This window comes from Acomys minous (assembly GCF_964271855.1).
Source record: "Acomys minous genome assembly, chromosome: 3".
NCBI lineage: Eukaryota > Metazoa > Chordata > Mammalia > Rodentia > Muridae > Acomys > Acomys minous.
The window spans coordinates 23,137,421-23,164,509 of record NC_140485.1 but is presented as its reverse complement, the minus strand read 5'-3'; the positions used below and the strand labels follow the sequence as shown (position 1 = coordinate 23,164,509).

The window sequence follows — 27,089 nt, the reverse complement described above, 5'->3', positions numbered from 1 at the left end:
ACACCACTCCCCTCTGCAGCTCACAGAACTGGTTGTATCTCTCCTAAGACGCCGCTGTTCATCAGTTATCTACGTACCTCTCCTCTCCTATAAGACTGTAAACATTTTTTAAAGATTTATTTTATTGTATGTGTATGAATGTTTGCCTGGATGGATGGATGGACGGATGGATATGTAGATGCTTGGTATCTATGTCAGAAGAGCATCAGATCCCCTGGAGCCACAGTTATGAATGGCTGTGAGCTGCCTGCCTCTCCAGTGCTCTGCAAGAGCAAGCTCCTACCGCTGAGCAGCGTCTCAGGTGAGCCACTGGGAGTTTCCTGAGTGGGTCTGTCTCCATCATCTCCATAATCCCAACAGCTCCAGATAGCACATCCTACACACTGATGTTCAGATTTATTTAACATTACGTTATTAAATCAACTGAAGTTGCAGAGCTAGGGCTATAGCTCAGTGGCAACGCGCTCGCCTCCTATGCAGAAGACCTTAGGTTCCAGTCCCAGCACTGGAAAAATGTTTAATATATTTATGATTATATTACACACACACATATAAAAATACAGTGGTTGGAGATCTAGTTCAATGGTGAAGTGTTTGCCTAGCCAAGCACAAGGCCCTGGGTTTAGTTCCCGGCAACTAAAGAAAACTAAACTGTTAACATGACACAGAGCTGGGTGTGGTTGCTCACCCAGCAGTTTCAGCATTTGGGAAGCTGAGGCAAGGGAACTACTTCAGCCCTGTTTCAAAAAACAAAAACAGCAGGAACAACAAAAATCCCAACCAAGTTGTAATGGTCACGGTTAACAACCTCTTCTTCATAATAAAACTCACTAGTGAGTGACTCTAGTCCAATTTTCTAAGCACTTTACAGCTATCGCCTCAAACAGCCTTGAAGTAGGGGCCATCACCACAGCAGGATTCCAGTCTCCCAGCTTGGCTCCAGGTCCAGCTATGAGCTGCAGGACCACACTTCCTCCATTGGGACTGGGGGGGGGGGAGGGGGCACTGCCACTGCTGCTACCGCAGAAGCTTCAGCTATGCATTCACAATCACTTCGACCAAGTTACTCAAGGCAAAGGTTCCCACTAGCTGAGGAACAGCTACAGGTTTCAGTATTCTGCAACAGCCACAGTCACATGCTCCTGGTTTTGCCCATTCAGCAATAATCCTGGGACTGTGACATAGGACAGTTCTGCTTCTCAGCATTAGTCCTTTTAATTGGTGCCCCTCCCAACTTTGTGCTATCCTATTTCTATAAAAGAGGAGGGGGATCAAACACTGAGCTCTAACCCTGACACAGCTGGTTAAAACAGGAACAGTTTCAGTGGGGAGCCAGATCGGTGTCTCCTTCACACATATGAAGCTATCAAAACTTGCCATTTAATTGGATACTTTCATAGTTAACAGAGCCAAATTACTGGGCATGGTGGCACACACCTTTAATCCTAGCACTTGGGAGGCAGAGGCAGGCAGATCGCTATGAGTTCGAGGCCAACCTGGTCTACAAAGTGAGTCTAGGGCAGCCAAGGCTACACAGGAAAAAAAAAAGAGCCAAATTACCCTGTGATTTTAACCTCTGAAGAAGAAAAAAACAAAAACCAATGAGGATTCCTTGCTCAGCGCTGTCTGCACTACAAGCCTGGTGACCCAAGCTCAGCTGACAGCCTCCTGGAAGCTGCCCTGACTCACCATGCCTGCTGTGGCATGCACACACACACTCAGAGATGGGGCACAAGCAAGTGCAGAGTAGGGAGAGCGAGTAAGCGATATTCCAAAGGCTGCAGCAAGCTGCTCAGACTAAGGAGTCACCTGGATATGCGAGCGGTCTGGTGTTGGTGATCTGCCGTGCTTTCATTGCTTGCTGTTGCTTCTCCAGAGCAGCGAGCATATCCCCTAAATCTAGCTGCACAGGGGTTTTATTCTTTTTTCCAGCTGCTTTTGATAAAGCTTCCTAAAAGGTGGATAAGACAGGGTCATTCATCTTTGTGTGACAGGGCCAGCCTGTCACTTGGCACTCTGTACATCCCACCAAGGCCAGCAGACCGTAAGTGTGCAGAAAATGACTTATACCTGCAATTTCTTTTGCTCCATACTTATTTCTGAGTATTCCTGTGCTGTGGCAAGGGCTGCAGCTAATGCTTTCTTCTTCTGACTCTTGGCTCGCTTAGGAACGGAGGTGGTGATGGGAATCGGAGTCTGAACTATATTGATGGGTGAGTTTTCAGGTAAGTCATCCAGCTATAAAACCAGAGAGAGACATCTGCGTCACTTCACAGGAGGCGCAGAACTCAGGTCGTAAGAAGAGGGTGAACAGGAGGGCCCTCTTAGAACGGGAGGCCAAGGAGTAAGAGCTGAATGTAACAGGTGATGCTTGTCTGGAGAAAATGTCTATAGTTCTAGAACATATGTAAACATCTACATATTTCTAGATTGCATGTTATATGACAGTACTTAAGATTTTCTCATCTAATAATAGAACTGCAGATTTCCCAAAAACTACGTTTGCTTAGGAAAGAGACATTACGGTTCCACAGGTACAGGTGTCTGCTGCCAAGACTGAAACCCTGGTTCCTGTGAAACGTGGACAGAGAGAACCAGCTCCTGCAGGTTGCCCTCTGCTCTCCTCAAGGACAGCGTGCACCCCCAACCCATGTACACACAGAATAAATACAACTGCAGTAAGAATTGTAAAAGGAGTGCTGAAGATAAGCTCTAAGCCCACTGTCCCCACACACCATGCTGCCCTCTGTCCTTTACACTAACCCCACGACGTCTTTCCACATAGCCCAAGTTGAGAAGGAGTTCTATTTTTCTTACAGTTTTGAAAGGGGTTACTTACTACTTTTGAAGAAAGCTTTTGTTGAATAGTCTCATCTTTAGAATTTCCATTCTCACTTAGTTCTTGAAACCCATCTTCATCCTGAAACAGTTTCACGATGTCAGTAAAAATGTTCAGTGCTAACCCTACAAAGGGATGTGTGAGGGTGTCTGTGCATGTCTGCGTGTCTGTGTGGGGTACATGTTGCCTGTATGTGTGTGTGGTGGTGTGCACGTTTACATACCTGTTGTGAGGGCTGCATGTGCATGTATGGACATTTATGTGTGCGTATATGTGTATGTGTGTGCTCATGCACATGCACACATATGTGTTTTCTGGGAATCAAACCCAGAGCCTTACTTATGCTAGGTCACCTATCTATCAAACAGCAACCTCCCCAGCATAGAAACTTTCTATATACTGTTTGATAGTTCTGAAAGGTAAAAAAAATAATGTACCGTATTTTTTCAAACCATGGGATGCACCTTTTTCCCCCTCAAAAGTGGGGGTGAGGGGTGTGGTTAGAATGCGCCTTATGGTCTGATTGCTGTTTTTACTGTTTTTCTTGTTTTACTGCTCTAAAAACTGGGTTCGTCTTATGGTCAGGTGCGTATTATAGTCCGAAAAATACAGTATGTCCATACCCTTCTGTTGAACTATTTTAAATCAGCTTTAAAAAGAAATTTTATTTTTCCCATTCTAAACCTATTTTTTATTCAAGCATGAAGTCATGTCCACATCCACCCATGCTTTAGATTTCTGTAACCACTTTTTCATTTTTATGCTAATTCTATCCTAAGATAGGTAAGTAACTGAAAAGAATTCAAATGGATTTTTATCACACTCTGAAAACTTGGAGATTAGTATTCATTTTAAAAAATGTATTCCATTCCCTATTACATACAATTTTAAGAATAATGTTTAAAATGTTTTTATCCAAATTAATTTCTTAGTCAATATCCTTCCAATTGTATGGAAACAATCACACAAGTGGCCTATAATTAAATTGTATACTTAAACCATCTTTCTGAGATTAAAATTAACTTTTGTTAAAAGGGAGGAGTAGAAGTAATATTTTATCAATCACAAAAATGTTCAAATTGTATAAAATCCACAAGTGGTAAGAAGAAAGACTAGTCAGTCCAGGATTCATGGAACTCTGCCCAAAGCCCCCATATCTGAGAACAGAGAAATCAGTGAGTTCAACAGGTCCTGAGAGCTGGGGATGGCTTGCTTAGGGAAGTGCTAACTTTGGAAGCCTGAAGAGCTGATTCAGTTCCCAGAACCTAAGTAAAAGTAGCTGCACAGCGGCAAGCACAGAGATCCCAGAGATGACAACCAAAGATGGTCAGATCCACGAGGCTCACCGGACAGCCTGCCTCACTATACCACTGAGCTCCAGGCCAATGAGGGACCTTTTGTCAAAAAAACAAAAAACAAAAAAAACCCCAAGGTGGTGGTACCCGAGGGACAAGACCTGAGGTGTCCTCTCGCTTCCACACACCCGCACATACAGTAAACAAAAAAACATGGTCTTGAGAGCTGACAGCTGACCAACTCAGCTACCTTCCAGGCCCAGATCCAGGGCTCTGAGTTTGCCCACCCCAACATCTACCTCATCTATGATCCGCTGGAGTGTGTGAAAAGCCAGATCCTGCAGATGCAAAGCTGCAAGGTCTCCATGACACAGGGCAACATTCGAATAGCTGAGAGGAGTCTGGTGAGGATCCAGTGCTGATGGTGTAGCAGGAGCCAGAGGCCTCACCCAGACCAGTGACTCACTGTACTGAGCATTCGTATGTGTAGACCAAAGGCTTTACTGCACGCCACACCGCGACATACTACAGCTTCCATGACAGTATTTTTTCTTTTGTTTATTTTATTTTATTTTGGAGGGAGGTTGTAAGGGCGGAAGGCAGTTCAAAGAGATGAGGAGATGACTGGGATTGGGGTACATGATGTGAAATTCACCAAGAATTAATAAAAAGTTTTTTAAAAGAAAAGCTAGTATGTTAAGTCATTTACAACCTAACAAAGTAATATTTTAAGACATGAAAATACAATATTTATAACATAATAACACAGCAAATTAATTTCTTAACAAAGACTTTTTTAAAGAACAGTTTACAAATAGAATTTTAAAAATTACCTCAAAATATAAAGGCTCAGACTTTGAGTCACTCCTGTGAGTGTGAGTAGAGTTTAAGTGCTTATTGTCTTGTCTTTTTTGCAAATTCTGTCTTCTTTCTGAGGAAGTGCTGTGTCCTCGGCATCGGAATCCAACCTAAGTAAGCCCGGGGAGAGAAAATAGTATTGCCAAGTCACTGTTTCAATGACGTACAGCAAGCATGCAGAGAAGCACATGGAACTTTCCTAAAGAGCACAACTTACCTTCAACAGGTAAAGCTTCTGATAGGAGACCAAACACAAATGTGACCAGCACGGTGCACATCCCCACCCTACCCCAAAGCTGAACATCTTTATCAGCTTTAGTCACAAGAACCAAAGTCTGACAGCAAGTCCAAGGTCCTCTAGGTGGACTGACGGGCTATGTGCACCATACAGTAGAGTACTCTTTAGATGGCCGTAAGTGTGACTGGCTAGTAAATCTAATCACCTGAAAAAATCTACAGAGAACCATCTGAGTGGAAAGAGCCAACCCTGAAAAGATTACACAAACAAGTACAGGTAGAAGGACCAAAAATTCAAGGTTATCCTTGGCCACCCTGGGCTAAAAAGCATCTCTAAAGAAGATTACTCAGTAAGAGCCTTGTCCTCAAGGAAATGGGCTGAGGAGGCAAGGTGGCAGAGCGACCTATGACCCCAGCTCTAGAGAGGGAGAGGCAGGACTGCACAGTTAGGGCCAACCAGGGCTGCAACATGAAGGATGGTAGGCAGCTGAACTACAACACGATTCCACTCAGAAATTAAATAAAGAGCAACGAAGAAGAAGAAGGAGGACGAGGAGGAGGAAGAAGAAGGAAGAAGAAGAAGAAGGAAGAAGAAGGAAGAAGAAGAAGAAGGAGGAGGAGGAGGAGGAGGAGGAGGAAGGCTAAGAAAAACAAAACTCCATCCAATCACATACAGCATGATTTTGCTGTTACAGGAGCTGTTTGTATCTCCCCAAATTCCTGTGTTAAAATCCTAAGCCCTTGGAGATGGACTTTGGGAAGTGATTAGGGCAGGAGAGCAGAGCATCATGGGTGGGATTTATGAGGCTATAAAAGGGACCCAGGCAACTCTGAGCCTCTCTTTCACTTAAAGGCAGTGGCGAGAATAAGAAGCAAGAAGCAGGCCTTCAGCAGTCAGCTCTTCACCAGAAGCCAACCTTCTGTACCCTGACCTTGGCCTTCTACACCTTTCGGCTCAGAGCACCAAGTCCACGACACTTGTTTATAGTAGCCAGCAGATAGAGACCTCTTACTAATAAAGTCTGCCAACTACTTCACTGTCAGAGGACAAAGAAAAAGCACGTGTCCTAAGAACCTCAAGATACCTCCTGTCTCTTAAGAACCTACGCTAGCTGACATTAAACACCCTCTCGGAAGAAATTAAAAGACATGAGACGTTCCTCTCCATACACACCTCCCTCAAAATCCCAACAGTAAACAACGTGAGGCACTCATGGAGACAAAGCGAAGACATAAGCTTCTGAAATCAAACACACACAAAGACCTGGCCTACTTTTCATGCTTTCTGCTGTGAACCATTTAGTATATATGTATTAATGGTGTTAAAAATACTTAACGGTTTTTCTATAAAAAAAACAAATGCAACTTGATTCTTATACATGTTGATTAAAAGTATCAGGACTGCCAGGCATGACGACTCACACCTGAATCCCAGCACATGGAGGCAGAGGCAGGCAGATCTCTGAGTTTGAGGCCAGCCTGGTCTACAGAGTGAGTTTTAGGCCAGTCAAGGCTACATAGAAAAACCCTATCACCAAAAAAGAAACAGAAAAAAAGAAAGAAAAGAAAAGAGGGAAAAAAAGTGCTTGTAACTTAAAACTTCCAAACTAACAGTTTCAACAAGGTTTATGAGAACCAAATATTCCGACAGCCTCTGAACAGATCAATAACCTCATGATGACGAGTACTTCCTTCAATTCTTCTAAGTAAGTTTGTTGCTGAAAAAGCACAGCGGCAGCAAAAGTCCTATAGTCCTACTATTCAGGAAGCAAAGGCAGGCTTGCCTCAAGTTCAAAGATAGCCTGGTCTACATAGGTAGTTCCAGGATAGACAGGGCTACAGTCAGACTCTGCCTCAAAAGAAGGAAGCAGTTATAATAAATGAAACAGAGGGGTAAAAGGAGACAGGAAGGGGAAAGAGGAAAGGAGAGAGCCGTGTATGGCAACACATTTTGACCGCATACCCTAGGACACTGAGGTACGAGATGTAGACTACACACTGAGACCTGGCCTCAAGAAAAATCAAGGGAAGAAGAAGTAAACCAATCGTCAGAAAGAAAGCAAAGACATGGCGGGACAAGTTCACAGGAAAAGACAAAAGGATTCAAACACATGGGGATGCCCAAGTATATTAAAACCTTTTGAAAATCTTAATTAGTGTTAACTGTTTTGGTTATTGTCTCTCTCAAGTGCTCCTTTTAGAACTTGATTCCTGAAGGCTTTGGTGGCACTGAGAGGTGTGGGACTTCTAAGAGGTGGGGCCTGGGCTGTGGGAAGGGCTCAGGCGGTAAAGTATTTGCCTGTCACACATGAGGACCTGAGCTTGACAGCGGGAATCCATTTTGAAAGGCCAGGTGTGATGGCCCGCACTTCAAACCCTACTGCGGGAAGGCAGAGCCAGGGCATGTCTGGGGCATGCTGCCGGCCAGGCTGTCATGGTAGCCTCCAAGCTGACTCTAAACCCTTTTGTCTCCCTCTGGCTTTCTACATGTGGCATCTTTTCTCCTCTTGTATTTTAAAAGTTTAGTTTGTGAGTGTAGCATATGCATACATTTGTTTGAGCAGACGCATGTTTCTCTGTGTGCAGACAGAGGTTTGAAAAAGTCACTGGGTGTTTGGCTCTGTCATGCTCAGCCTTCCTCCCTTGCGACAGGGTCCCTCAGTGAACCTGGAGGCAGGCTGGACCAGCAGGCTGCAGCAGTCTTCTATAGGCATACATGTCCATGCCTGATGGTTTCCATAGGTGCTGGGACTTCAGGTCCTCAAGCCAGCACAGCAAGCATCATGACCCACTCAGCCATCTCTCCAGTTCCGAGGTCAATGAGCAAAAGTGTTTGTTGCTTCAAAATCTAGACCACCACATGTTACTACCATGCATCAAAGATAAGTCTCTGATAAAAATATCTCAAAACACTGTAGTATAAAAAGTAGCTAAAAGCAGTGGCGGCACACACCTTTAATCCCAACACTAGGGAGGCAGAGACAGGCTGATCTCTGTGAGTTCAAGGCCAGCCTGGTCTCCAGAGTGAGTTCCAGGACAGCCAAGGCTACACAGAGAAACCCTGTCTAAGAAACAGTAGCAAAAGGATCCGTGAGACAATCCAGCAGGTAAAGGTGCTTGCTTGCTGTGGACCGTGGTTGACCTGCACTTGACCCTGGAATCCACATGAAGGTGGAAGAACAGCACTGACTCCAAAGTTATCTGCTGACCTATACATGCTCGCTCGCTCGCGCTCTCTCTCTCTCTCTCTCTCTCTCTCTCTCTCTCTCTCTCTTTCTCTCTCTCTCTCTCACACACACACACACACACACACACACACACACGAACAAAGAATTATAAATAAATATCGATCAGTATTTTCTGTAGGATTTACCTTCTAAAAGCTTTTAAAGCCTAGATAAGAATTAGAACTTGCAAACGGGGATAATGTTTTGACTTAAAAAAAAAAAAGAATTGGTATTTGGGGGGAAAAATCAAGTATACTTAAGAAGAGTATGAGGACAAGGAAACATCTGTAGTTAACAGAATGCTACACTCTCAAAAATCTGCCTCTAGTGCTTTAGGAATGAAGGAAGACACAAGATAAGCAATCTGCTGGGTAGAATGGCACAAGGCAGCACCTGGGACACTAAGGCAGGAAGGTGACACGTTCAGAGCAACCTGGGCTGCAGCTCAGGGCAAGACTCTCCTCAAAAGAAACAAACAAAACACACCCAATGCTTGGCTTCTTTCCCCCAATTATCAGGCAGAGATAAAGCACTGAAAATCTTCTTCATCTCAGGGTCATTTCCTTCAATGGACACAGATACAAACAAACAACAAAAACCAGAGGAGGAACCTGGCAAGACAGGCAGTTTCAATTTCAACAGAAAACTCAGTAAACATCTTAAAAGTTTTGTTTAATCCTTATCATCAAATAAAGCTAATTCGTAAGCCAGGAACAAAAATGGCCTGGATGTGGGAGGATGCCAGGGAGGAGACATTACTCCTGTTTCCTGGCGGCCAAGAACTCTAAGAAGCTACCAAGAGCAGACTGCACTTGCTGTACATAATCTACTATCTTACTCTTACTTCTGGCCCACTCATATTTATATGGCAGCTTTAATCCTTTAACTGGTTGAAAGAAATCCAAGAAGTCTATCTAAAATGAAAAGGAGAAACAATGACCAACAAACAACTCCCTAACTATAGCCAAACAACACATAAAGATACAGTGTGGGCACAGCCCACTCTGTGTGACTGGCAGGCGACTGCCCAGTGGGGCCACACTGTGGCACCAGGTAACCATCAATGTGACAACAGTACTAGCATAGAAGAATGTTAATATCCATAATAATCAAAATATCCATTGAAGTTTGAAGAGATGGTTCAACAGGCAAAGGTATTTGCTAGCGAGCCTAGTGCAGGGGCTGACCCTCATCCTGTGAGCTGTGCTGCCAGCCTCACAGGCACTGCACAGTTAGAAACCCACAGACTAGGCTACAGTCCTTAAGCTTAAACAGACATTTTTAAGAAAAGAGATTCTAGGTTTTGAAATGGAAGGAAATAGATACAGCAGGTAAAAAGGATGTGGAGGGTGTTCTTTTCTAAAATTAAGACATGCTCACCCAGACATGAAATAGAAGTGTGGTACCATTTACACTGATATTCTCACAACCTTCACTCAACACACTGCCATTTCATTATTTACGCTTACTGACTAAGGCACTTAAAAGTTTTCAATATGGGAGCTTCCTGTGCATGTGCATGATGTACAGGGATGCGCACACCTGTGTGTGTGTGTGTGTGTGTGTGTGTGTGTGTGTGTGTGTGTACCCTCAGATGACAACCTCAAGTGTCTTTTCTCAGAAGACAACCACATTTTTTTTTAGACAAGGGTCTGTCATTAGTCTGGAGCATGTATGCCCAGGATGCAATCACATGTGTGTATAATCCTCTCTATCTCTCTTATTATTTCAAGACCCAGCCGCTCACTGAACCTGAAGCTCACTGACTCAGCGAAGCTGGCTGCCTCGCCAGCTCTGTGATTATTGGTATGCACTGTTTGTTCAATGACATTAGTGTAAGTAGGTGCTGGGGATCCACACTCAGGTCCTTGTGCCTTATAGTAGTTTACATGTAGATAACCTTACGCACCTTTGTAACTTAAACGTACTGTGATTCCTAATTGCCACACCATTATTATGATACATTTAATTTATACATTGTACACCTATTCCAACCTCATTCAAGGTACCTGTGAATTATTTCTTTGTTCAGTTTGCCTTCCGCCTCTAGAAAACATCTGGTTTTTTTCCATCCAAGGTCTTTTCTGAGTTGCCTGGCAAGTTACTTTGGGCCAGTTTACACCACCTGTATCAAACATGTAAAGATATTAAGAATAAGATCTGATGATAAAGGAGTTGTCACTAAAGTCATGGAACTCTTCTCTAAGTTTAAAGTGGCATGCATATTTTTAACACAAATGTCACCCAGAATGATCTTCCTCAGATTTTTTTCAACGTGTTTGGTAAAACTGTATTATGCTTTTCTATTAACTTGAAGCACTGGAGACTTACTGTTTTTGTTATAACACTGGTAAGCTCCACACTTAAAGGAAACTTGAAATGGATAAAGAAGAAAATAGAAAACAAGCAAACAAACAGACATACAAACAATCAATGTAAAAAGTAAGTACCTGTACAGCCCGACGATTCCGAATGCTAAAAAACACAAGACAAAAAAGATGCTTACTTTCTTTTCTTTTAATTAATTAATTTATTCTTTTTTTTTTGCTTACTTTCTAATTAAGAGTCAACATGAGATACTTTACAAATGTTTCTTAATTTAACCTAGTGTTAAATTTATTTATTACTAACTTAGAATGGTGCTTCGAACGTTCAAGAATAGTAAAGTACTATGGCTATAAAGAATTGCTTTAAAAAAATGCTTCAGCCAAGGACACAAAGTACTAGCAGCAGGACTAACAAAAAAACAAACAAAACTCAAAGAAACTGAGGCGTTACGCACATTCATGGTCCCAGAGGCAGGATCTCGCAGAGCCCCTGCCACAGGCTGGTTGTTGTGCTTGGGACTGCAGTAACCACTGTCACTGTCGATGTCAGCCTCACTGGCCCCCTGTTCGCTGGAAGATTCTACAGCAGGGTGGGACGCTCTTCTCCTCCTGCCTTTGGCTTTCCAGAGCATTGTGGCTGTGCTCTCTGACAGAGACTTATTAGCGATGTCTGATGGGAAATCTACAAGGCAAGGCAAGTGGACAATTCTCTACAATGACCAAGTTTATAACTCTTGTTAAATTATTAAGGTTCTAAGAAAATCAAAATGACAATTTGTAAATAAATATGTGACTCTTTGAAAAGATCATTTAAAACGCTAATATTTATAACATGGTTTCATTATGAAAATAAAACATTTGTATCACAAAATACTAAAATCATTAGCCATTTTAGAGAAAACGCCACTAATCTTGGGAAGCCACCAGCACCCTCCTCTCCCTGTTACCACTACTCTGGGATTAGTTTTCACTCACTTTTCTTTACAGATTTTCCATGGATTTTTTTTTTCTTTTTTGTTTTTGTTTTCCAAGACAGGTTTCTCTGTATAGCCCTGGCTGTCCTGGATTCACTTTGTAGACCAAGCTGGCCTCGAACTCATAGCAATCTGCCTGCCTCTGCCTCCCAAGTGCTGGAATTAAAGGCATGCACCACCACGCCCAGCTTAGATTTCTGTATTTCTAAAACAGAAATCATCTACTTTTACAGCTTTTAACTGTATTACTAAAATACTAGCTATATCTTCTTGTTCCTTGCTCTTTAATATGAGTTTTAAGATTCTGTTGTATGAAGCTAATTAGTTAATGCTGCTGTGGCACAGACGGCTTCTGCATGGATATAGTTATCCTTTCTACTGCTCACAGGACACTTTGGCTGTTCTGCTGTTAAAAGACAACACTATTGGCTGGATAAGGTGGCGTACAACTTTAACCCCAGCACTCAGGGGGCAGAGGCAAGAGGATCTCTGTGTGTCCGAGGCCAGCCTGGTCTGCAGAGTGAGCTCCAGGCCAGCTAGGGCTATCCTGCTGCGGACAACCTGTGGGAGTTGGGTCTCTTCTTCATTTCCGGTGTAGGTTCTGTGTGCAGAGCTGGGCTTGCCCAGTGTGATGGCAAATAGCTGTGCTTGTTTAAATTGTTCTTACACAGCAAGACGAGCTTGTTCAAAAGTAAAAAGCTCCTGCACGTGGAGAATCTACATCTGCAAAACCATGTGACTCTTATCTCTTCCTGAGGCCAGGCAGTCCTCAGAAGCTAAAACACACTAAGGACTGAAAATGCTGCTGCATATACAATGTACTCAAATCATGCTTCCAATTCTTAGGTTTTAGGAAGCTATTCTTTTGACAACTGAAGTGACAAAACAGTCTTTTCTTTCTTTTTCTTTTTCTTTTTTTGTGAGATAGGGTCTCTCTACATAGCCCTGGCTGTCCTAATACTCCCTCTGTACACCAGGCTAAGCTCAAACTCAGAGATCCACACGCCTCTGCTCCCCTGATGCTGGGATTAAAAACACGGGACCTGCCACTACCAAAATCAATCAATCAATCAATCAATCAGCCAGGCATGATGGCCCTTGCCTTTATTTAACACTGGCTCTTGGAAGGCAGAGACATACAGTTTGAGGCTAGCCTGGTCTACAAAGTGAGTTCCAGGACAGCCAGGACTACATACAAAATGCAGTCTCCACAAACAAAAAAGCATGTGCCACCACCCACAGATCAGACAGTACTTTTAAGAACCTTACTAGTGTTTGCAAAAGGATATAGAAATGGGTCACTATGAAGAGGAACAGCTCTGAACACCTGAATCCCCATAACTACTTCAGGCATGTCAGCCTGTCAAACTCATGGCTTTAAGCCCTATAAACCACACAGCACCAGACACTTAGTATGATGGCTTTTTAACCAAGTCCCAGATCCTCTTTCTGCTCATATGAAAGTCCATATGACACAATAGCCAACAGAAAAGACTGGATAACAGAAACCAATGATCCACCTCATTCACTTCAGTCCAGGCCCTGTCTGGAGGGTTCTCTTATACGTGACAATCTTTTTAAAAAGCTTTCGTGAGCATATATTACTTACAGGTAATAATGAGTTTCACTCTTACACTTACAAAATTTTATACATTTATGTTTATGTTAAATAAGGGGAAAGTAATGTGCTGTTAAGTGCAGAGGTATCAGATTCCACGGAGATGGAGTTACAGGTGGTGAGGAGACACCTGGCATTGCTGTTGGGAGCCAAGTGCCTGTCCTCTGCAAGAGCAGTATGCACTCTTAAAACACTGAGCCATCTATCTCTCCAGTCCTTACAATGTTCTTCTGAGACAGGGTCTTAGTATGCAGCTGAGCTGGTCTTGAGTTCACAAGGCAGAGACAGAATCCCCAACACAAGTGAGCTCGACACACTAGGCAAGACAGTGAGGTCCAGGTTCACTCAGTAAGAGCCCCTGGCCCAGTTTGTAGGGAGGAAAGCATATAAACACTCAGCATCAACTCTGAGCCCATACACTCACATCTACCCACACAAGTAAGAATAAACAAGTAAACAAACAAACAAACACACCGCTGCCTTACCAGTTTGCTGTGAAGCATCTACCAGAAGCACAATTTTCGATCTGCTATCCGGACCTGCTGCGCTTGTTTCTTTCTGAGTAGCCACATTCTTCACCTGTGGTCTTTTGTTCTTTATATGTTGTTGTAAAAGCTGTGGCTGAGTTCATTTTAAAAGATAAAAAAAGCAAAGAACCCAGTGAATGAGTGAATGCACTAAACATAAACTGCACATCCATTTCAAAAGACCTAAATGTACTCCCGCAGTCAGTGGCTCTTGGCTGGTTTTGTGGAGTTAGGCACTAAGGGGCATCGGAGGCTAAACAGTGTACCATAAGCACACTTACACATAGTTTTAGACAGCCATTAGCACTATAATTAGTAAAATCTGAGTTCATTCTAGTTTTCACCTGCATTTTTATTTTTTAAATCCATTATTAACAAGGTTTTAATAGTACCACATGAAAGATTATACATTTTTATTTTAAAAGGTAATAAAAGCATGAAAAGTTACTCTGTCTCTAAATTTATGCTCATAACAAAGATGAACAAAATATTTCCCTTGGTATCCAAACACAAAATATTAAGAAGCTGATTTCTCTCTTCAACAGTAATTTACATACCAGAACTCTGAATTTAACTTCAACTTTCTAAATTGAAAGTGCTGGGAAGATATTCTGAAAAATCTTATTCCTTCAACATCCAATTATACACTACTATGCTTTTAATACCTATTTCCTTTCATTTTTGGCAGTCCTAAAAAAAGAGTTCCCTTGACCCACAATGTTTCCATGAACCAAGGCAGAATGTTTTCAAAAGAATCTCTGCTGCTTGTTTCTAATTTTAAAAAATCACACCAAAAGGCAGCAAAGACTCTTTACTGAGGAAACTGACTAATGGAATGTGGGGGAGCGACAACTCCCAATGGTCCTAACAGCACAGAGATGTCCTCCATCAGCACAGCAGCAGCGACTATCCCCAGGCTTTCCTCAGAGCCTCAGGATGAGCCCTCAGCAGCTGGAGAGAGGACTCTCCTGTGCCTTGCAGGGAGCATCACCTTGCATCATTAATATGTACATAAAATGTAAGGCAAGTGCTGGTCCTGAACAGAAGTGTGGCTTTGTCACTTATTTGTGTTTTACTCCTTTAAATGACAAAGTGTGTTCCTTCAGAAGAGATAGACACTGAGGTTGAAGGGCTCCGAGGAACCACTAACATTCTTTTTTATTCTCTTGCTTATTTCAGAAGACCAAAACAGCTTGAGGTACATTAACATTCAACCATCTGATCCATTTAATGTTGGCATTCTCATTGTGCAATTTTAGCACTAAATTAAAATAATTTAGAAATAATTGTACATTATGTTTATGTCAAACTCTGAATCATCATGAAGATGACTTGAAATTACATTATCACTCAAGAGTGAGGGGCAACAAATACCACAAGAAAAATTATTTTTAAAACTAATATGCCTATAACACTTTCTATTAGTAATGAATTCTTTGGAGCAAAGTAAGCATTAAAGGCCAATGAGTACAAGTAGTAAATTACTTATACTAATAATAACAACAGAAATACCATATGTAAAAACTATACACAAAGGAGAGCTACTCACTTTTGGCACCACTGGCCCTCTGTTACTGGTCCTGCTGCGATGACCTGCCAGCGGGAAGGCCTGCCCCAGCTGATGTGGACGCTCTGTACACTCTGTGGTTATGGCATTGACAGGGTTTGCAGCCTGGAAGGTGCTGGAGTAAGGTGTAGGAAAAGGATGATAGAAGCCCATGACCTGAGCGCAGGGTGCTGGCATCAGCTGGTAATAGGTGTACTCTGTGGAAACAGGTGGCTGAGCAGATATAATGGGGTAGGCAAGATAGGGTCCAGCAGGGCTTGGGCTGGGCTGCTGCCATCGCAGATCATTGTTATATAAAGGGAACTGTCTGCAAAGCAAAGAAAACATAAAAAAATCTACTGACGCGTCCAAGAGTAATGTTAAAGCAGAAAAAACAACAGACATACAGAGCAGCGCCTTCACAATAACTCTAAGGGAAACACCGCCAAGTAAGTTTCCTTGCCTGCACTTGTAAGAATAAAGGAATCCAGCCTGAGAGATTGCTGCACTCCACATCCCTTTACTGTTTACAAACCTGCTCTCAAACTCAAGATCTGTTTGCCTAAAAGACAAACACCTTGCTCCTGTGGCTACATCACAGCTGTTCACAATCCGGGCGCAATGTTCACGACTGTGACAGCCTTCTAGAAGCAGAAGTAGAGCAAGGTGCTCATGGGTAATGTGGTCCTTACAGAGAAGCCTCCCAACACCTGCTCTTCTAATCATTTAGCCAACTCAGGTCTTGTCCTGGCTTCTCTCTTGGCAGCTGAAGCCACATCAGGAAGAAGACTGCCTGACCCCTTCACCTGTACTCAGTTCCTAGCTGCCCTGTCTCAGGAGCACCCTCCCCAATGGCTGCTGTTGAGGAATAAGGGGTCCTTCTCCTCACTTGCAATGACAAAGCAAAACAGAAGAAAAAGTTTACTATGAAAATCTTAAAAATACTTAAAGATAACCTGAAGGATGGTGTGCTCATGAGTTCTTAAGGACTACCTCATATAAGGCAAGAAAACAAACTTCTCATACCGCGCATGGCTATTTTGCTACAGAGAAAACTAGTATTATTAAGTCTAGTTTATAAAAATTCTCTGCACTATCTGACATAATGACAGTGCAATCTTTAAACAAACAAACGAAACAAGGTCTCACGAAACCCAGGCAATGACCTTGAATTCATGATCCCCCTGCCTCTACCTCTCCAAGGCTGGAATTACACATATACGACACCACATCCAGCTGAATCAAATATTTTTAATGAGCTCTAAGTTAGCTGAGAAGGATTCTTTAGAACTACTGTTTTCCCAATCTTGAAAAGTCTGTAGTAAGAAACTCAGAATATTCACTAGGGCATTTCTACTTCACAAGGTGGTTAGGTGGCCTCATAAATAGCACATACAGAATTATGAGTGAGCCACAACGGGCTGTGGACCTGTGGAAGTGCTTCAGCCCACAGGTGGTTGTGCAGAGGTGTAGAGCCACAGCACTTCACCCATTTATCCCATGGTGCTGAGAAATACCATTTCCTGTATGTGGTATAAATCAAAACAGGCCAAAAGTGCGTGTGTATGTCCCTACAATGACCTGCAGCAGTGAGGGCCCCATCGGATGTGTAGAAGGCTCAGCAGGTATACCGTCCCTGTTGGAAGTCCCACCCTAGATGCTAACAGGCACATGCTATCTGAGCTACCGAGAGTTTGCTAGATTAGGAAAACCAACAGATGCACACTCACCAACCATGACACCTCTATGTCTGTCCCTTGTATTTTTTTCTGGTGCCAGTGTTTTCTTCACTGTCCTGATGGATATGAGATTAAGCACCTAATCTCAAAAAGAAGTTTCTTTTTTCTCTTTCCACCTTCTTTTTTTTTTGTTTTTTGTTTTTTTATTTTTGTTTTTGTTTTGTTTTTACAGGGTTTCTCTGTGTAGCCTTGGCTGTCTTGGGCTCACTTTGCAGACCAGGTTGGCCCCAAATTCACAGAGATCCACCTACCTCTGCCTCCCTGAGTGCTGGGATTACAGGCATGTACCACCTCGTCCAGCAAAAAAAAAAGGCTTCTTATATTACACATACCCCTTGGGTCACTATATTGTCATGTTTTTCAATGACATGCTCAGAAAAACCCATTTCATCTTAGAAAGAGTAAGAAAATAACACATGCTGACAGCTTTCAAATTTCTGCATAGTTTACTTCCTCTTAAAAATATAAGTAAGTGATTGAAATTTGAAAGTAACACAAGAAAAAGACTAATATACATTGCCAAGTTCTATATCCCCACCAATAAAGAATAAAGAAATTACCTAGTGGTCTGGTTTTCCTGAACAAATGGATAACAAGTAATCAGGTAACTGGGGATTGGAGTTGGTTCGACACCCGAAACACTTGCATTCTCACTTGGGAGAGCCATGGGGAGCACAAAGGCATCCAGGTTCTTCTTCTGGGGAATAAACGGCTCTACTTCCGCGGAGAGCTTCACATTCTTCAAAGAGAAAACAGAGCACGGGTTACAAATGAACAAGCAATGCAAATGTGGCACTTACAGAAGAGTCTACACACAATCCCCGCAGAACGCGTGGAAAGGCCGCGAAGGCAACGTAAGCAGGGGGTAACCATAAACCAGGAGGGGCTCATCAAAAGCCCCAACACCACAGGGAGATCCCTTCTTAGGCAATCAAGCTGTTAAAATGATCAAGAGTTCACGGAAATCAAAGCAGCATGGTGGCGCATGCCTTTAGTCCCAACACTTGGGAGGAAGAGGCGGGCAAATCACTTGAGTTCGAGGCCAGCTTGGTCTACAAAGCCAAGTCCAGAACAGCTAGGGCTACACAGAAAAACCCTGTCTCGAGGGGAAAAAAAAAGAGTATATGAAGTCATACCTCAGATCTAATAGTAGTAAGAATCTATCTCTTGAGACAGAACTGTATTTTTTGCTAATGTTGTAAGGGAAGAGAAGTCCTTCAGCTCGGGTTCTGTGGAATATTACATTTCTTTGAGTAGTTGAAAAAGTAGTCTATTTCTGCCCATTGCAGGAAATTAATATTCATATCATTAAACTATGATGAAGGAACATGTCTAAGATGAATCAAAAACATAAGGGGGAAAAGTATGTTTCATAGTTAAACTTGGGAGGGAGAAAAATTAGAGTAACTTTTCCCAGTAGCTACTGGAACTCACTGATGTGACCCTAACATGGACTTCCATGTTAATCTCCTTGGTTCCTGTAACACAGCTCCAGACGGTTAAAAGCCATTTAAAACTCTACTCTGGGAAAATACACACAAGGAAATTATTAAGAAAATGAGCTCTGCAACTATCCGGACAGGTAGACACTCTTAGGACGGAGGGAGCTGCAACTCGGCAGAGGGACCTGGAGAGCTTGGGGGTCCCTGGAAAGTTTCGAATCTTAGATAAACTTACCAGCCATTGAACTTGTTATCAAGTTACACATTGATTTTAGTAGTTTTCTGAATGTTATATTTAACAAATTTCAGTTTTTGGAACATAAGAATATCTACAGGAGGTGGGCACCCTGGCTCACAGCTGTAACCCTAGTCCTCACAAGGCCGAAGCAGGCTGCCATGAGCCCTGAGGCCAGTCAGGGGGTTGGGAGAGACTGGCGGTCTAACTCAGTTGGTGGAGCAGCTGCCTAGCATGCACGAAGCCCTGGGTTGCTCCTAGCACCACATGCATTGGGCGTGGTAGCACGTGTTTGGAATCCAGCACCTGAGAGGAAGAACACAGGAGGAGCATGGATTCAAAGTCCTCTGACCTCTGCTACGCAGATCGCAGTGCCAGCCTGGCCTAGAGACCTTGACTCAAAAACAAACAACAGCACAACCTATAGTACAGTCCTCAAAAGCAGTGTCAGCCATGTAAATTTATAATCGAAAAAATACTAGACACGTTTTTAATAAAACAAAGTTGGTGAAATGCAAGTCAACATTTCAACCACTCAAAACAATTACCTTAAAAAGTAATAGTCCTAACCAGGACATTTTCCTAGTAAATTCATTAAAGTGGCTTTTGATAAAAGTTCCCCCGCTCTGAAAAAAAAAAGGTCTCATATATATATATAATAACAAGTGGATGAAAATTTAAAGATAAGGACTTACTCAAAATCCATATGATCCATAAACTGTCTGGGGTACACATAAGAAACGCTTGTTACCGTGGGAGGAGACAGATGTGCAGTCCACAGCAGTACAACCCGACCCCGCCCTCCCTGCCGATCTGCACTGTGGAGACTGCAGTCACACCACTAACCAACCCTGAAGGAGCAAGAACACAAGCACACTTGTGAACTGCGTGAACTGTGAAGGGTTCCAAGTGTCAGGGAGATGGCAGTTCTCACCTGGCCACTCCTTAGAACTAAGACTGAAACATAATACACCAATAAATGATTTCTTACTTGGGAAAGAAGCTGACTTCCAACAACAATGCCAATAATGAAAACTTGTAATGAAAACAGTTTATGCATATACACAAAAAAAGGAGATATCCTATCTTAATTAGACTGACATGTAGTTTTTAGGATTTCTTTTAAAAATCAGAGTCCTCAACATGGACGAATTCTGAAGCGTTGAAAGAATCTGGACTAATACTCATTAGTGTTTCATAAAGCAAAGAACAGGACTACGTAGAATAGTATATAATGGAAAAAAAGCCACAGTAACTAACTATAAATAGCTTTAAAGTAACACCTTTCTTGTCTCCTCTCCTGCGCCCCTCCCACCGCAAAAAAAACCCAACAAACTCTTCAAAAACAAAACAACTCAACCAATTACTTTGGTAACAAATTCAAACTCTTATTCAGATCAAAAGTTGCAATAAACTTCCACACACAGCTAACTGTACTTTATATAAATATGTTATGGCCCCGGATAACTTGTTCAGGATGTATGGCTGCTTAAGCTGTTGTGTGCCCACAGGCATGCAGGTACACAGACACACACAGGGGCATGCATGAATGCATCTTTGAAGACTAAGGCTTGTATCAGTTTCCCCTTTAAGTGCAATTCTAGATACCAAAGTTCAGCAATAAAATTCACAAACATTGAAATAATCCTTTGTTTTTTAGCAAAGAAAATGAGAGAAGCCAGTGTAGCCAACAGCTGCGCAGGCAGAAGACGTCAGCAGAAGGAACAGACTGACAGCTTTCCCTGCAGTTCCAACTTCACATGCCTCCCGACGTTATTCATTGTGATGTGGAAGCCTTCAATTACCTACCATACATCTAAACAGCCCAGAAAGCAAAGCTGAGGGTAAATAATCCTTTAAAAACTCAGTGTAAAAATGTAAATGTTGGCAACCTTTAATATTAGTATAGAAATCAAAGAAAAATGTCTGAAAATATTGAAAATTACACTAGTTACTTGACATAGTATTATTCTTCAGTTTGAATTTCCATATTTTAGTCGCTAATTTTTATTGCCATTTTTTAAGTGTCTCACTATTCCCAGGCTAGACTTTAACTCATGATTCTCCCGCCTCACTTCTCAGAGATATGCACCACCATGTCTAGCTCATGATCTATATATTTATATGTAATATTTAAGGTTTCTTTCCTTTTTAGTTATGCACATGTATGTATGACTATATGTGGTCATGTGCAGGTAAGTGAAGCTAAGTGGGTGTGTGCAGCTGGAGGGTAGAGCGCTGTGGAGCTGCAGTTACAGGTGTTCGTGCGCCACCTGATGTGGGTGCTGGGAACTGAGCTTGGGTCCACTGGTGAGTCCTATGCTCTCTTAACCACTGAGCCATCTCTCCAACCCTCGCTATCTACATTTTTAGAAATTAAATTTTAAAGAAGTGAACTGTTACCTTCTGTAAAGAAAGTGTAAATATGGGCTAGAAAGATGGCTCAGCAGGTAAGAGCATTAACTGCTCTCCCAGACGACCCAGGTTCAACTCCCAGCACCCACATGGCGGCTCACAACTGTCTGTAGCTCTAGTTCCAGGGGATCTGATAACCTCTTCTGGTCCCTACAGGCACCAGGCATGCACATGTGCACAAAAATGCACACAGCCAGAACACTCATATACATAAAATAATAAAAAATACAAAGTGTGAACTACAGTGACAAAACAACCATTCTTATATTACTGTATGCTTCAAACACAACTCAGTGGTAAAATTGTATTTCACACATTATTTCAGAATTTCCTAAATTAATGAAAAATCTGAGTAATTCTACCTGTGAAAATACTTATTTCATTTATTTTTATTATTGTACCTATTAAAACAAATGTCAATGCCAAGTGTGATGGCACACACCTTTGATTCCAGCACTCAGGAGGCAGAGGCAAGCAGATCTCTGTGAGTTCAAGGCCAGCCTGCTCTACAGAGTGAGTTCCAGGACAGCCAGGGCTACAAAGAGAAACCCTGTCTTGAAAAAGAAAAACAAAACAAAAATCCAAATGTCAATAATAAAATGCCATTTATACAAATCATCTAGAAAACCAAAGATGTTATCAGAGCATAAGAGCATAAGAAGTCTCTCTCCTTAAGAGAGTTCATTAGCCATGCACGGGGACCACGGAGTGCCTCATGACAATCACACTGGCACACGCTCAGAAAGCCACTGTAGCAAGATGAGCAGGGAACACAGGCGGAGGGCAGGCAAAAGCACGGTGCAGCAAAGAATACATATGCAACTCCTCACAGGGGCCTCTGGGAGAATGCAAATAATCTCCCAGATTAAGCGACAGAAAAGTGACACCCACCTAAAATCAAAAAAGTAGAACAGAAGGAGACATTCTCCCACAGAGAACTTCAGAGCATGTGCCACACACCCACAGGAAGAGACAATGGAAACCTCCGCGCTCTATGGTAAGGTGAAAATGCATCACACACTAAGTGCGTCTTACACCTCATGTACAGATAAAGTGAGTGTCTTCTAGGGGGGATGAATGGAGTCCGAGTTACCTGCTGGCTGCACTGTCCCAGAGTAAACCACTTGCCAAGACAAACGGAAGCAACCGTCGGTGTTCAAGACTTCAGAGTGACACCTACCTCCAGACCCACACACTTTGCCACAGCACTACTAAAGTCTGATAAAACTTGACGGTGTTTTCTTAAGACAAAAAAAACAAAACAAAAAACAAAAAACAAAAAAAAAACCTTACCCTTTTACATGTAGTATTAATTTTTGTAGTATCTAACATTAACTTCTGCTTTTACACTTATTGTCTTTCTTGCTTTATATAAAGTTTCTCCCCCAACCTCTTGCCTTGGATGGATAATTTTATTTTACTTTTAAACTATGCACCTCAGACTACACATCTGTGTCAGGAAACAACTTCAGCCATATGTCATAGTTTTATGTGTGATATGTAGTTATACTCTTCAAATAACCTATCATCCTGTTTTCTTGCCTTTGCCTTTCGATATTTATTTAATATTTTTCTAATGACTTGTCATTCTGTTTTTTTAATTTTGTTTTTGACATGAAAGCTTGGAAAATACCTTTAAATTTCCAAATGTTTTCTCTAAATGGACACACTCCTTAATTAAGAGTATTAATCTTAAAATATAGTATGTTAGTTGACTTCCCACTAAAAAAATGTCAGTTGTGTGACTGGATAATAAAGGTTTTATAGTAACATTTAAGGTATAGTTGTCCCTCACTGTCCAAGGAGGGTTACTGGGCCTCCACTACAGACACGACAGTCCACGGATGATCTTGGAGTTTGCGTGATATTTACATACAGGCCATGTACCCTTCCAGTGTCCTGTTTATCTGTCTCTCCACTTCCTGCAACAGGTAACAAATCCGAGGGCTATGTAGGTATCTCTTATACTGCGGTGTTTAGGGCATAACAAGGGCACAAGCCTGCACATGTTTAGCACAGATTCAACTTTCCCCCCAAAGTCCTTCTGATCCAGCTGGTTGTTTCGGAGGTATGGAACCCCCAGATGTGGGAAACTGACTATGCATTTAGTTTAGAGTGCTGCTACAAACAGTTCAAACAATTCTGTTTCTTTAGTGTGTATTTTATGCTCACGCGTGTATGTGGTGTGTATATGGGGTGTGCCTAGGAGGCTTTCAGGAACTGGTTTTTTCCTTTCTCCCTGGGTCCCAGATCAGCAGACTTAGGGGCAAATGCTTTTACCAACTGAGCCACCTCAGCAGCCCAATTTTACATTCTTATCTGTGACAAAACTGCACAATTCACTGCATTTGTTCTTCTAGGAATGAAAGAGGAGAATAACCAGGGATTTGTGTAGCTCTCTCTAGAAGACTGTACTGACTGACCCTAAGTTAAGATGACTTTACAGTTCTGGGACAATATAAAACAGCCTGTGAGCCTCGGTGTCCGGTCACTTCTGCGTTCATTATGTATTTAAAAAGTCTAACACACTCCTAGATTTCCTAAAAGTAGAGACACTGAATCCCCATAAACAAACGGAACCCATAATCCACTTCTCACGTCCCTTTACACAGCTTTATTACATCATCATCATCACTGACAAAAGCGAGGCCGTGGAGATAGCTTGATCAGTAAAGCCCTTGTTGTGAGAGAAGACTTGACTTTAGCTCCTTAGCACCCAGGGGCAAAGCTAGTGCAGAGGTGACCCCTATGCCAGGAGGCAGAGATGGGGGAACCCAGGGCTTACTGGCCAGCCAATCTCGCCAATCAGCGAGCTCTGGGTTCAGTGAGACACCCCATTACAAAAAGTAAGGTGAAGAGAGACTGCGGGCGCGTCTGCCCAACCTTGATCTCTGACTTCTACATTCACCCTATGCATGTAAGTTTACCTCCCCACTCCTACAACACACACACACACACACGCAAATATCACAGCAAGTAATAACTGTTTTACAGTGGCTAACTCTGGCAGTTAACACTGAGCTACTTATTTTGACTTCATAGAGCTGGTAGAAAAGCATACTCCTGAGAGGCTCTTCTGGTTGTAAGATGATCTCAGTTGTTATTACAATTAGGATAATCCATCTAGCACGATAGCACCAATGTCTTACTCCTTATAAACATATACGAGGCTTATCTTTTTTATAAAAAGACCTTATGTAAACGGTGACTTATAAAGCCTACGGCATGAACGCCGTCAGACATAAATGTTTAGATTTAAGTTACCCTTGTGCAGTCCTCCAAGGATTTATTAATTAGCTTAACTGGAAAAACAAGTCTATGTTGAGTACAATTTAAAAAAAAAAAAACACTAACTTATGCAAACTGCTAAGTTCTGCAACAGTTAATGCTGTAGGCATTTTCGGAAATTCTGAATATAAGCCAACAATGGTTTAAAAAGAAAAACAAAACATGGGAATTTGGCACGTACCACAAATACTTCTCGAGGGCTTCCTACCTATCCAAATGCTGTTTAGAAGTTCCCCCGCTGCAGGACAGGTTGAACCAAGAGGTGCTGGAGGAAAATAAAACACCTTTGATATGAAATGCTTTTGCATGGCTTCTTTCTAGCTCTTGGATTTCAAGGGTCTTAAGAGATGGTGGAGTTTGTAGGAGGAGGACGCTTTCTAAACAGTCTGGTACACTTGCTCTTAGGCTAATCACATGCAGAGAGCCATGGTAAATGTTACCATCTAAATAGGTAATTACATTTCCTCCAAGATGAAAGGAGCTGTGCACATACAGCATGCATTACTGGTTCCTGAGTGTCCAGGAAAGACCAAAATGTCCCACCCTTTCATTAGAGCTGCACATGCAAGGAAATTTCCTTTTTCCGTTGTCAAGGAATCTCCGGGGTTTTATTTTCCCCCAGTATTACTTTCAAAAATAATGTCTTAATTAAATTTACTACAGGCTGTAACAGAACACCCTGGGTCTCGGTGAAGTGTGTATTTACCAATGAAGGCTCTACATCAATTTTCCCTCGGCAATTTGTGCTCCTTAATAAAAACAGACTTGTATTCTCATGAAGCTTCTCGTTCCGTTTTAAATTAAAGTCTGTGTGGCAGGGCCCTGTGGAAAGTGCTGAGGCAGGAGGTCCGCCCCTAAGACATCTAGGATAGAATACAACGTACAATATGACAAGTCTCAACAAGAAGAGAAATGACGAAGTGTATTAAAACTAGAAAGCTGTGTTATGGCTTGAAAAAAAAATGCAATTAAAAAATCAAAACTGTCATCAACCACATATAGCCACGCACAGGAACTTGGGAGATGGTGTCTCATTTATTCGAGCTAATTTAAGTATTTGCAAAACTAACAGGCCAAGTCACCCGTGTTCCTTCTCCCTTCAACGATGTGACTAACTGACCAAGGCCCTGGAAGAGGGGAATTGACAGTGAACAAAAATCACACTCAGTCAAATTAAGTCGTTTCCAGGGAAGCTGTAAAATACTGCGGGGTGGAGGAAGCATGACACTATGCTTTTAAGTTATTTTTCATACTGTCATTCGTCCTTCCTTCCAGCACGAACTTAATGCAATCAAATAACTAAAGAGACCACTAATGCAACTACTGTACGAATACGAAAATGGGCTCAAAACGAACTCTTGCTCCATTTTAAGAGGATAATTATTAGCAAAATAACTAACTAGGAAAACAAGAGGAAGACACGGTAGCCTCTTCAGAAAAGGAATACACTCCGGAACGTTACAAGGGCAACGCTTGTCGCCGCCGAGCACGGACCACCTCCCCGGGCCTTCCAGCCGAGACGACGGCCTGGCCGGCCCGGAGGCCCGAGAGCAGCCCAGGCCCTCGCGTACCTGCTCGGCCGGCGCTCGGTCCATGGCGCCGGAGCCCGGCACCGGCTCTAGTCGGTGTGCACGGCGCCGCGGGCCGCTTTCTCCATGGCCCCCCGCTCGGTCCCGCCGGGCTCCGTCCCCTCCGCACCGCCGGCCCGACGCCGACTCGGCTACGCCACTAACCGGGGAGGCGGCTCCAGCTCGCGGCGGCGGAGGCGGAGGCCGCCCTAGGGAGGGATCATCTGGGACGGAAGCCGAGCTGGGCCGAAAGGGCGGGGGCGCAGTAGGAAATGGAGGTGCTCAGAGGCGGGGCGGCCGAGGAGCGACCCGGGGCTGGGGTGGCTGGCAGACGGGCCCCGCCGAGGCCCCGGGCACAGCCTGGTTGGGAACCTGGAGCTACACTCCTCCCAGGACTGTTTATCTAAGAGAGTTGGTCCGCCTCGAAACCGGGGCGCCGGTGTTCAGTTTGCCGGGACCTCAGAGATTCTTCCGGAGCCAAAACCGACACGGGATATTGGAAGAGATAGTAGCTCTTCGCCAGTCCTATGATCCTGCCAGGACTTGGAAATAATGAAAACAACAACCTTGCCCTCAGAAAAGTGCACAAATGAATTGCATACGCAGAGTAGCCGTGGAAAAGAAGCCCTATTTAAAAGCTCCACAAATAATGATTAATTAATGTTATTGTCCAAGTCCGCACTCATGGCTAGCCTCAATTCCAGGTTGATTTTGCGGACCCTGTTTGTACCCAGAATCTGTATAAACATCCAAGAAGTGGTTATCTACTCCGCTGCCTTCCCCTAGGCTTATGGGTAGTTCATTTAATCTTCAGATCATCAACTCCTTAAAGACAGAGTTAGCCTTGAAACTGGACCCTACTGTTAGAGTCCCTCTGGGGAGTTGGCCTCCAACACACACAAGCTCTCCTCAAGAGCCTTGGCTTGATAAAGCGAATCAGCTGAATTATATATA

The 27,089-nt window shown here is 42.9% G+C and overlaps 1 protein-coding gene across 1 annotated transcript in view; it reads right to left on the bottom strand.

Annotated features, from left to right (window-relative positions):
- Positions 1 to 26,339, bottom strand: part of SECISBP2L (SECIS binding protein 2 like) — a 44,521-nt gene extending 18,182 nt beyond the window's left edge. The window contains exons 1-11 of the mRNA XM_084775505.1: positions 26,139 to 26,339; positions 17,748 to 17,926; positions 15,452 to 15,776; positions 13,861 to 13,996; positions 11,239 to 11,465; positions 10,907 to 10,931; positions 10,466 to 10,581; positions 4,968 to 5,102; positions 2,840 to 2,920; positions 2,071 to 2,238; positions 1,810 to 1,951 (exon numbers count right to left, since the gene is read on the bottom strand). Of these exons, the coding sequence (XP_084631631.1) occupies positions 1,810 to 1,951; positions 2,071 to 2,238; positions 2,840 to 2,920; positions 4,968 to 5,102; positions 10,466 to 10,581; positions 10,907 to 10,931; positions 11,239 to 11,465; positions 13,861 to 13,996; positions 15,452 to 15,776; positions 17,748 to 17,926; positions 26,139 to 26,162 (1,558 nt within the window). The 5' untranslated portion in view covers positions 26,163 to 26,339. The remainder of the gene's footprint in view (positions 1 to 1,809; positions 1,952 to 2,070; positions 2,239 to 2,839; positions 2,921 to 4,967; positions 5,103 to 10,465; positions 10,582 to 10,906; positions 10,932 to 11,238; positions 11,466 to 13,860; positions 13,997 to 15,451; positions 15,777 to 17,747; positions 17,927 to 26,138) is intronic.
- Positions 26,340 to 27,089: the final 750 nt, after the last annotated feature.